The 12,353-nt window shown below is 39.5% G+C and overlaps 1 protein-coding gene across 17 annotated transcripts in view; it reads right to left on the reverse strand.

Moving 5' to 3' along the window:
- The window catches only part of DOCK3 (dedicator of cytokinesis 3), a 514,642-nt gene that overhangs the window by 83,320 nt on the left and 418,969 nt on the right, over window positions 1-12,353 (reverse strand). For all 17 annotated transcript variants that reach the window (XM_077858742.1, XM_077858737.1, XM_077858736.1 and 14 more), the window contains 7 exons: window positions 9,521-9,645; window positions 7,715-7,877; window positions 7,078-7,184; window positions 6,330-6,501; window positions 5,858-5,955; window positions 3,104-3,187; window positions 1,934-2,034 (listed from right to left, as the gene is read on the reverse strand). In XM_077858742.1, coding sequence (XP_077714868.1) covers window positions 1,934-2,034; window positions 3,104-3,187; window positions 5,858-5,955; window positions 6,330-6,501; window positions 7,078-7,184; window positions 7,715-7,877; window positions 9,521-9,645 — 850 coding nt within the window. The remainder of the gene's footprint in view (window positions 1-1,933; window positions 2,035-3,103; window positions 3,188-5,857; window positions 5,956-6,329; window positions 6,502-7,077; window positions 7,185-7,714; window positions 7,878-9,520; window positions 9,646-12,353) is intronic.

Here is a 12,353-nt window from a genome sequence, read left to right on the forward strand (position 1 = left end):
AAAATCCATTTATAGTAGCATCAAAAAGAATAAACTACTTAGGGCCAACTTAACCAAAGAGGTGAAAGACTTGTAGAATTGTACTTTGAAAACTATAAAATGTTGTTGATAGAAATTAAAGAAAATATTAATAAATGGAAAGACATTCATGTTCATTGATTGAAAGACTAAATACTATTAATATGTCAACACGACCCAAAATGATCTACAGATACAACACAATCTGTATCAAAATCCCAATAGCAATTTTTGCAGAAATAAAAAAATTCATTCTGAAGTTCATATGGAATCTCAAGGCTCCCCAAATAGCCAAAACAATCTTGAAAAAGAACAAAGTTAGAGGACTCATATTTCCTGATTTCAGAACTTACTATAGAGCTACAGTAACCAAAACAGCATGGTACTGGCATAAAGACAGGCATACACATCAATAGAATAAATAGCCCAGAAATAACTCCTCACAGAGACAGTCAAATGATTTTCAACAAGGGTGCTAAGACCATCCAATGGGGAAAGGATCATCTTTTCAACAATTATATTAGGAAAACTAGATATCTGAAGCTGGATTCTTATGTAACACAATAAACAAAAATTAACTCAGAGTGGGTCAAAGACCTAAATGTAAGATCTAAAACTATAAATTAAATTTGTAGACAAAAACATAGGGGAAAAGCTTTATGACATTAGATTTAGCAATGATTTCTTGGGCGTATCATCAAAAGCACAGGAAACAGAAGAAAAAATAGATAAACTGGACTATATCAAAATTGAAAACTTTTGTACATCAAAAGATACAACAAAACCAAGAGAAAGAAATGCAATGGGAGAAAATATTTACAAACTGTGTACCTGACAAGGGGTTAATACTTAGATTACATAAAGAATTCCTAAAACTCAACAATAAAAAACCAACCTGCTTAAGAACTGGGCAAAGGACTTGAATAAATTTTTTCTCCAAAGAAGATACACAATAAATACATGAAGAGATGCTAAGCAACATTAATCATTAGAGAAATGCAAATTAAAATCACAATGATATACTACTTCACACCAATTAAGGGTGTTTACTATAAAACCCCCACTCTTCCCAAAAAACCCAATAGAAAATAACAAGTCTGGGCTTGAGGATGTGGAGAAACTGGAACCCGTGAACACTGTTAGTGGGTATGTAAAAATGATGTGGCCACTGTGGAAACTAGTATGGTCGTTCCTCAAAAAATTAAAAAAATAGAACTATCTAACTAACAAACTCATGATCCCAACTCCTGGTATATGTCCAAAAGAAATGAAAGCAGGGTCTTGAAGATATATTTGTATACCCATGTTCACAGCAGCATTATTCACAACCAAAAGGCAAGAGCAACCCAAGTTATTTATCAATGGGTAAGTGGATAAACAAAATGTGGTATATATGCACAGTGGAACATTATTCAGACATTAAAAGGAAGGAAATTCTGACACATGCTACAACATGAATGAACCTTGAAGACATTGCGGTAAGTGAAATAAGCCAGATACGAATAGGTAAGTATTGTATTATTCAATTGACATGAGGTATCCAGAATAGGCACATTCAGAGATAGAAAATATAATGGTGGCTGCCCAGGGGCAGGGGGAGAGGTGATGGAGAGTTAATATTTAATTGGTACAGAGTTTCAGTTTTGGAAGATGAAAAAAGTTCTGGAGATGGCTGTTGTACAACAATGTGAACATACTCAATGTCACTAAGCTATATACTTTAAAATAGATATTTTATATTCTATGTGCACTATGTACACTTAAAAATAGAATATTTTATAGTATATATATTTTACCACAATTAGAAAAAAATTAATTTAAAAAAAGGTCAGATGAATGAATGGTGGTTGTCACTGAGCTTTTTTTAAGCTTGTCCTTCTATCCAAACACAAGTCCTAATGCTAAATGAACTTACTTGTATGCCAGGGCTCCAGCAAAGTGCTTCTGGATGTATGTGTCCATTACAGGCCGGAAGTGGAAATACTTAATGTCTCTGAGCAGGTTGATGATGAATACCTGGAGGACATGAAGGGTACCAGGGTTCACTGAAGGCCTTGGACTTCTCTCCAGCAGAAAACAGAACTCATGTTTCTCTAAAGAATGACATACTGTCGGTATTTTCTCTAGTGTTCCCCATGGGAATGTAAGATTTCTATTCTGGGTCTGTATTTCTGTCTTGTCTCTTTTATTCCTATGGCCCCCAATCTCTGAATTCAGACTTGGGGCTTATCTGTCTGTTCTAGTATTACTATAAGTCTCTCTCTTCTCAATAATGTTGGGTGGTGCAATACAGATTTGGAAAAAGCAAAACAGTACCTATGTAAGGTGGCATAAATACTAAGGTGTTTCAAAAAACTTAGAAAAGAGAGGGAAAAAAATTTTTTTTTTCCTCTGAGCTAGCTCAGCCTATGAGAGGCTGTGATCTTCAGAAATGGGGCTGGCAGGCCAGGAGAACAAGGAAGAAGAAAAGTCAAAGGGGCAAGCTATGCAAGTGTCATTTTAACTCTCACTTCTTCTCATCTATCAAGTAGACTTAGAGTATGTGGTTCCCTTTGAATGGACAGCACTCCTATGGAACTGGATATATTAAGCTAAATGCACAGAACATTCAAATCACTGCCCATTCTCACTAAGCAACCTTTGGAGACTCCAGTTTCCAAACAACTGCACACAGGGAGACAGTGTGATGCTCAGACCAGAGCAGGTGAGTCTCTGCTTTTCTTGGTGGTTATATCCTCCTGTGTAGGTGAAAGAACAAGCCATCTGGTTTCCTATATTAGTCTCCGAGCATTCTGTTTTTATAGGTCTCTATTTCAGAGGTTAGGCAGCTCTGCAAAAATGATGAGACTAAGTATACGAACTGCAAAGTTGAGGCATGGACCAGACCAGGCTCAATTCTTCAAATCTGATACTGTAGGGATCTACCTGGTAAGTTGGTTGGGTGGACTTCCTTGGGTGACACTTTTCAACTAGAGACTTCTGTATCTTGTGTTGACTCATTCTATAAATTGTTTCCCTTGGATTTTTAAAAACATTTGACAGAAATAATTAATAAGAATGAAAGTCAGGAAGGATGATAACTTACCAAAGACTGAAACACCAACAGGCCATATTTCTCTGTATTATCATCCAAAATCACAAAGAGTGTATCTAAGATGTCTTGCAGAAACTGTAACATAAAAATCAGGGGGCTCAAGTGTTAGGACCTAGTACAAGCTTCCATACACCATACACCAATGAATTTATCTTCCAATAAACAAACTCAAAAATCTCCCAAGATCTCAAATCACTGTTTAAAAATAAATGAGTATCCTACGTCTACCTAGCTAAAGGATAACTAGGTGGACTCAGGGTGTTTGCATACAGCCCAAGGGTCCTGAGAGAGATTTTCAGAGGCTCTTTCTCCTGGGTAAGTGCTAAACTTCTAAGAGCAGTTACCTAAAAAACACAGGACATCCATGTAGATTATAATTTTGAAACAAAGACAATTGTAAGTGATTCTGATGCCAAATTAATTTTGAGAAAAAGAGCTCACTTTCCCAGGACCCCAGAGAGTGCAGGAGTTCCTTACTGTCTACTGTAGCCTAACTCAATAGAGGACACTTGAACAAGGGTGTGGCAAGTAGGTCTTAAGTACAGAAACCATGTTTTGGTCTAGAAATCAGTATTCTGGGAGAAGAGAGGAAGCTGCTGATGAGGGCTATCAACAAGGGTAAAAGATCTGGAAGCACCATTTTGGTTTTGTTATGTTTTGTTTTATTTCTAACATATGCCTTTTTCTTTCTGAGATGCAAAATCCATGGAAAGGATGAATACTCACGGATATTTGCAGTCTTTAAAAGTCAAATCTAACATTCTGTCAGTCAAAAGGCAATTGAATGATACTATGTTTACAGTTTATTTTATAGCAATGTCTAATGTGGTAGGTGTGGATAGGGGTGCTGATGGGCAGGACTGGCCACAGGATGATGATTGTTGATCATCTAGGTGATAGGTACACATAGGGTTCTTTATACTATTTTACTTTTGTGTATGCTTGAAATATTCTAAAAAAAGTCAAAACAAATTTTTTTTTAATTCTAGCAGATTCTTTTCATACTCTTCTGGTGGCTTGAAATCAATTATTGATGCTAAAACCATATATGCTGATAGGATATTCTCTTATCAGGAATAAAACAACTCAGCCTTAAAAAGATTACAAAAAAAAAAAGATTACAGAGTTTTTAAATACATTTTTGTTTACTAATTAATATTTTTAATATTTAGAAGAAAAAAATGCCCTGAAGATAAACTGATTTTTAGTTTCAAAAACTAGTATTAGCAGGAGCACCTGGGTGGCTTAGTTGATTAAGCGCTCAACTTTTTTTTTTTAAAGATTTTATTTATTTGAGAGAGAGAGTACAGAGAGAGAGAGCATGAGCAAGGAAGGGCAGAAGGAGAGATAGAAGCAGGCTCCCCACTGAGCAGGGAGCCTGACATGGGGCTTGATTCCAGGACCCTAGGATCATGACCTAAGTTGAAGGCAGATGTTCAACCATCTGAGCCACCCAGGTGCCCCTAAACACCCAACTCTTGATTTCAGCTCAGGTCATGATCTCAGGGTTGTAAGACTGAGCCCACGTCAGGGTCTGTGCTGGGCTTGGAGCCTGCTTAAGATTCTCTCTCTCCCTTCCTCCCTCCTTCCCTCTCTCCCTCCCTCTCTAAACAAAACAAAACTAGTATTAGCTTGTTTAAGAGTTCTTTGTCTCTGCCTCTCTCTCTCTCTCTATCATAAATAAAAAAAAAGTTTTTAAAAATCGATGATACTCTGATTAATTGATGAAAACAAAATTCAGACAAGACTTTATAAAAATACACAGAGGTATACAGACTTTAAAACTGTTTCTCATTGGGAGACATCATGTATATTACTGAGTCAATGGAGCTGTAAAATAAAGTATTGGCAGGATATCTGTGTTGATTTGGTAATTACAATGACAGAACTAAGAATGCTCATTGATGGACAAGGTGCCTTCCTGAGATTTAGTCTCTATCCTACATTCCACTGCTCTTGCTGATCATCAAAAGCACCTCCATTTTCCTCAGCAGAGTTCAGTTCATCGTGTAGAATCCACCTGCAGGGCTTACAGCATCAGGAGGTACTTCGGGGTTTTCTTGTGCTAAAACCAGGTGGGCAAACACTTTGTACAATGCAGAGAAGCCCTTATGGAAGACAACTGAGGACTGGTAGTACTGTTGTCAGTCTGCTCAGGTCATTAGATGGGAAATGTCACAAAGGTACCTGGAGAAAGCAGTTGAGGCAGGGAGTAGGGAAGGATCCCTGGTATAGACTGAGAGACTGGGCAAAATCAGAAGCTCTAGGTTAATGGAGAGTATTTTGAGTTCTCCTATATAATCAAATGAGTAGAGTCAGAAAAAACTTCAGGCTAGGTTTGTGGTTAAAGGGTTACAAATAAGGAAAATGAGAGAGACCTAAGGAAGGAGAGGAGACAACACAAAGCACTGGGTGTGTTTCTGAGAGGATGGTTTGACCACTACCCTCTAATTATTGTTTTGCTTTCTAGGAAGAAAAATAAGTCAGAAAATAGAATTTATAACCTAAATATAGTTTCTTTCTTTTTTTCTAAATATAGTTTCTAAGAGGTATAAGCCCAATGTGATACCTCTAAAAAGGGAAGCTAACAACAGTAACAAAAAGGAAAAACAACTTTATTTCTACTCAACTGATTATATTTCAAGAAGTGGTCTTAGAGGGGTACTGGTAGAAATCAAGGGGAAGTAAAGACCTTCTGCCCAGATTCTTGCTCAGGCAGCATGTATGAATTTCAGAAAGCCATACCTTAACAATTTCTTCCCCACTGACATGCCGCAGTCGCCCTAGGATGTCCATGATCCGGTCTGGAAAAGCCTTCCATTTCAGCAGAGCGAGGAGGTCCACTAAAAAGCAAGTGCAAAAGATGGTGAACACTGACTATGCCAAGGGCAAGCAAAACCCAGTCTCTCCCTGCCAAGGACAGGCGGAATATAGAGGAAGAGAAATAGCCACAAGCATTAAAACAAATCTCTTTAGTGCTGACGTTAAGGCCAAAGGCACATCCATGAAGTCTAGAGGTATACTCCAGAGCTGCTAAAACCACGGGAAATCTTAAAGGCTGTTATTGCCAAGTGGTTCCTCCAACTTCAGGTGAAAAGAATGCCCTCATTGTGGCATGAAAAAGCAATGAATTTCTGTCTCCCTTAGTATGCATCAGCAATATGAAACCAGCCACTGAGGACAGGGAGGGCAGTACCCTGCAGATCCCATCACCTACCATTCTGGGTGAGTTTGGTGGAGGAGAGCTGCGTGGAAATGAAGAAAGACTCTTTGGTGCTGCGCTGGAAGATGAGGCTGGAGGGGATGTTAGGGCAGCCATTGTAGTCCTCTTTGCAGCAGGGCAAGCCCAGGTACAGAGCATGGTTGTTAAAGGTACTATTCTCATCACACTACAGGCAAAGGTAGAGAACAAAGAATGTTTTCTGAACCATGCCATGTTTAAAAATCAGGTTGCAGGAGATTTTTTGATGTTGATGTTTGCTCTCATCTTCCTGAGACTAGATCTTGGGCCTCAGGTCCTCTTAGAAGAGTGATTTCTGTTTGGAAACTCCCAGAATGGCTCACATGCCTTTTAAAGAGAACATGTTGGGGCAGGTGGCTTCCACCTGGTGTGCAGGCAACTTTGGGTGGCAGCTGTGTTGCAACAGCTGACAGAACCACGATCTCAAATGGCAGGTCTCTGAATGTTTGAGCCAAGGCCACAATGGCACAGAGGAGTTGGTAACAGATTTCTATTACTTGTGAAGTGGGAGGTGGGAAACAAAGGGACTGCTGACATTATTTGTGGAAGGAAGGCCACTGTGGCTGGAAAACAAAAGCCTGCCCACAGTTGTCCTGCTGTCATCCACCAGGGCATTACCCTGGATCCTTTGTCCTGCCCACTGAAAACCACCTAGCTGAGAACTATGTGTGAGAGTTGTCTTAGGGGTGTGAGGGTTGAGGTAAAAGACAGCCAGGCTCCATACCTTGTACACATAGAGCTCATGGATGTCATCTGAGAGAGTGGTGCCATCATCCCGCATCAGGGGTGAGAATGCAAAGCCAAAGAGTTTCTTTTCCCCTTTGTCCTTTGCTGCAACCAGAGCTAAGTGTTAGTTGTTTTTACCCCTCACTCTGCTTTTTAACAGAAATTACCCTGGTGCTTATCACCTACGTTCCTTACTTTTTCTTCCCTTGCTTTCATTAATTAGGTAGCTACCTGACTGCAGGACTGATGTACTGGACTGAATTTCCATTTATATCCCAAGGTACACAGGCTACCTAGACCCAAATAGAAACTAGATTGCTGGGCTTGATAAACCAGAGGCTCTTTAAGAAGCAGTTTAATATGTAGAAAGGAAATACCCAAAGGAGAATGACACTGGTAATTATTCAGTGTCTGGGTCAGACACTAGGAAGGGCCAGTACCAGGCGCCATGGTTTGAATAACCATCTCAACAACAGCCTCTGATGACATCCCATCCCTGAGGACCCATTTATTCAGAACTCCTCATTTTCTTGTCCCAATAATAAGAACCCTCTGAATTCTCTTTCTGAGGAAAGAGCTCTGAGACAATAGAACATTCATATCCTCCAAGGAATGTGGAGAGAAGTCTCACTCACTGGAACAATGTCTGAACTCGAAGCGCAGGTGGGAGCCCCGGAACCGGTCAATGGGGATGGGCAATTTGATAATTTCTCCCCAGCGAGGACTATTACTGTGGTAGAGGACAAAGGAGTGGTAGGAACTCCTATTTGGCTCTCCTGAACCCAAGCTTATGCAATCCTGAAAGAGAGAAGCAAAATAAAGTGTCATCCTCCCAGAGGAAGACCCTGGATTTCTCTGTGGCACTAGAACACTTTCTTCTTTGTCCAGGTCTTATTTTCCCACCAGGCCAAATCTATAAGATGAGAAAATTCATTTGACTTAAATTAAATACTTTTGGAAACAACTGTGTAGATGGCATAAAGAATCAGCAGTCAACAATGCTCCTTCTTTTGCTTGGGGTGGAAGTAACCACACACACAACTCAATAAGCTGAAGAAGGTACCTAAACCACTAAGAAAGGCTCTTCATCCTCATTAAGAAAGGAAGCAAGGAGTCCACAGGAGAAATCAGCCATACATACACTTCACCTGATCAGAAAATTAATTAATATATAAAGTGAAAAGACCTTGTTTTCTAATCTTCCTTACCCCAATGTTGCACTGGCATTTTAGGTTGCCCTTGGCTAACTGTCCTTGGGTATAGATAAGGTAGACCAGATTTAACTTGGCCCCCTTTCCGAATACTGCCATAAAGATGTAGTCCCATATTCCTGGAAGACAGGCAGTTGCAGGCAACACTATCAGGGGCAGCTCCCTGTCTGCACATGGGTGGTATGAGTAGCTGACAGCTCTGCTGATCTTGGCATTATCCATGCAAACAATGAAACAAAGGATATGCCTTAGGCCTTGAGGTAGGTTTTTTACTTTTTTTTTTTTTTTTTTTTTTTTTTAGTAATCTCTACATCCAACATGGGGCTTGACCCAAGATCCTGAGATCATGAGTCACATGCTCTTCCAACTGAGCCAGCCAGGCACTCTTCTTTTAAATTTATTTCCTTGAGGTGAGTTTTTAAAATGAAACAGAAATCATTGTTTCTATCACCAATTAAACATTCTCCTCTATTTCTTTCTAGTTTGGGGAGATGATTTTGACTACTTTTACCTTTTTTCTTCCACAAAATGTGGATGATCATTCCTGTTCTGCCTACTTCACAAGGCTATTGTCAACATACAGGAGTAAGATCTGTAAAAGAGTAATCTGCCTTCTATCAAGTACTATGCAAATGATGCCTTGTTGTTTGTCAGGGACTTCACCATGACATACCAACCATGGAAAAACAACATTCCAGGACTTCACTTTGAATGAAGAATGACAGAAAATATACTTGCATTTTATACTGGCATTGGTTGGAAATAATCTTTTAGAGCCTGACTCTGCTATTCCTTGTCATATTACTTGTTACCAGCAAGTGAGTGCCTAAGTCCCACAATTGACCAAAGAGCAAATGTAGCTTTATTAGCTTAAGGAACAAAAAGAGTGGGGCCTAACAACAGTTACCAAAAGTAGGCAGCTTGATGCTAGACAGAATGGCATAAAGAGTAACATGTAGGACAGAACTAGAGGGAACAGGTCTAAATTGGAGCAGGAAGGATTGAGGTCAGACACAAGGAAGAGTTTCTAAACAGGTTGTCTGACACTGGAAGTCATTATCAAAGCATACTGTAGGGTTTCCTTGAAGAAAAGAAAAGGCAGAGAAGAATGCATATGCAGTGATGTGAGTGCAGTCTGCATGAAGAGAATGGGTCTCTGGACAAAGTCCATAGACTTGCTAGAATTATTACAGGATAAACCTCCATTCCAAACTGACTGGCAAATCTTACCTTCAGTATTTCGCCATCTGCGTAAAGCACATACATGGTCACTTCAATATTCTTTTGTACACTCTTTCCTCCTCTCTCGAAATCTCCCTTCTCCAAGGTTAGGTACAGGTCGTTGCGGATATCGCCTACAGGGAAAGAAATGCCATTTCTTCACAACCACAGAAGCCATACTGCCCCTTGTGTATGGAGGACCAGGCTAGCATTTGAGTCCTCCAGGGTTCAGGTGGGTGCTCAGGGCATTGCAAGCTTGGTTAATAAGAGTGGACAGTCTACCCATATCAGTGCAGCAGTACTCAGGTTGGTTAGTTGGACATGTGTGCTCTAAGTCTGGATTCTAAAGGTGTTCACCACACCTTGTCCAGGGTGGGAAAAGGTGGGGTGGAGAGTCTTTTCTTTTATCATAGATGACTGCTCAGTCTCTCAACCCTCTAGGAGAATAGCTGAAATCTAAGCCTTCCGAAGGGGAAAAACTTTAGAATATATAGTATTCTAAATTTCTTATTTTTATCATGTCTATATGCTTTAACTACTAATCCCTCCTCCTTTCCCTCCAAAATAAATTAAAAAGTAGTTGCCTTTTTCTTCTATGGGTTTTCTTTTTTCGACTTGTAACCCTTCTGAGTCTTCCTTTTTTTAAAATTTACTTAAATTCAATTAGCCAACACATAGTACATCATTAGTTTCAGATGTAGTGTTTAATAATTCATTAGTTATGTACAGAGGATACACTAGTTTTTCCTTCTGGAGGCTTAGATCCAAATCCTGTCCCTTGAGGAGTGCCAGACCCAGGTTCCTGGGCTGTCATTTTTTTTCTTCTTTGTGTTGCAAGTGCTCTGGGAACAGGTGACTCCAGAGTCACAGGTGCTAAAGCACTGGGGTGACAATCTGTTGTTGCTCTCCCTGCTACCCTGTGCTCTGACTCCTGCCCACTTTGCCAATATCTGCTGCTAAAGACTGGGCAGGAGAAGCTCAAACTGCAAACTGAAATGACCTAAGAAGTGACCACAGCTGCCTTTTTTAGGGGAATGGGATTGTCTGTTCAGATATAAGAAGAGCTCATTTGCCTGCACTAAGCTTCAAAATTTGTAACATGACCAGTGTTATTCACATATTCTAAAGGGCTTTTGAATTTCAGAAAAAAAAAATGTAGTAAAGTCTCTGGGAAAAAATCTTCGAATAAAAAATGGCAAAGGAAAACACACAAGGCCAAAGTGAAGATGTGTTAGTCTGAAGAATTCAATTGAGAGGTGATAGAATGATTAACTTGCAAAGCAAGTCAATTTGGAGTATTTTTTTCTACCTCAGTTCTTAGCAAACCTGGCATATCTAAAAATGTTTATTACTTGGAATCACAATGGCATACAGGTATTGTTTTTGGTTAGCAAGTGTCTTTCTGGTACATGATGATGGCTCCTTTTCTGTACAGACCACCTCTCTGATTGTGGAAGTGTCTCAATGTCTCTTATGAATGAAACATGACAGACTAGGACTGGCATATACCTGGGTTTTGAGTTCTTCATGACCAGACATTCTATTCTTCAGGTCATCTTACTATACCAGGAACGTAGCCATAGTTATTTGGTTGCATAATGAAGCTCTTAAAATATTTCCACTCTAGTAGAGAAGAGCAGCCCATAAGAAGCAATTAATTATTCTCTGACAGCCCAGAGAACTTTCTCTAATATGTGAAAAACATCATGTTTCCCAAATAGCCCTGAGGCTACCATGAAGGGAAAGGAAAATACATTCTGGAAATCACATACAAATATAACTAACTGCTGGATAGGTAGGACACCCTAGAGGGTGTCTCTCCTTTGCAGTACACACAGACTTCTCCCCTGGGGTGAGGAGAGCCTCTACTTTGAATTCTCCTGAGTCTGTACTTTAATCTGCCTCCTTTGGGCATCTCTGCTTGGGCCTTCCTAGCATATCATGAAAACAGCACTCAGGTGTGCAGGAAGGGTAGGAAAGGAAAACAGAAGGGAAATTCAAATCCATCAGTTTGCTACTATATGGGCAGAAGCTGAGTAAAACCAGTACTGAAAGTAAAAATCAAAATTAAATGGGAACTTTACTGTAGGTTATTGCTATTATAATGGGATAAATAAGAGTTGGTTATACCTTGAATTTTTAATAACCGAAACATACATTTTAGAACTTTCTTTTGATGTAAGTCTTTTAGTTACACATTAGCCTTTCTATGGAATTTAAGTAATTATTAAAATTCTAGGCTGTTTTGGCATGAAGTGAATAGTTCGGAGAATTTTAATGTCTAATCGAAAGAATAGGTGCTTTGTTTAACTACTACTCTTTTTTTTTTCCTGAAGATTTTATTTATTTATTCATGAGAGACACAGAGAGAGAGAGAGAGAGAGAGAGAGAGAGAGAAAGGCAGAGACACAGCAGGCCCCATGCAGGGAGCCTGATGTAGGACTCGATCCCAGTACTCCAGGATTACACCCTGGGCCAAAGGCAGGTGCTAAACCTCTGAGCCACCCAGGCAACCAGCACTCTCTAGAAATTATTCAAGATAATACACATGACTTGTAAAAGCAGATACTAGCTCTTGGCAATAGTATTCTAGCTTGTACAAACATTTTAAATTTCTGTGACTCTATACAAAAGTTAGCTATAAATAAATGTGTCCTTCAAATGAAACATTTAAATGTTTCCTAACAATATGTGATATAGAATACTCATGCAAAAGAAAGTATTATCTTGGAGACTGATGACAGAATTTGGTCTGTGTTGATTTTATAGGGTGAGCCCATGGTTGCTGGGCAGCTCCTCCAAGGCATTTTAAATCAAAATGTCAATTTCATAGGAAAGAGCT

This window comes from Canis aureus, chromosome 19 (assembly GCF_053574225.1).
Source record: "Canis aureus isolate CA01 chromosome 19, VMU_Caureus_v.1.0, whole genome shotgun sequence".
In the NCBI taxonomy this organism is placed as follows: domain Eukaryota; kingdom Metazoa; phylum Chordata; class Mammalia; order Carnivora; family Canidae; genus Canis; species Canis aureus.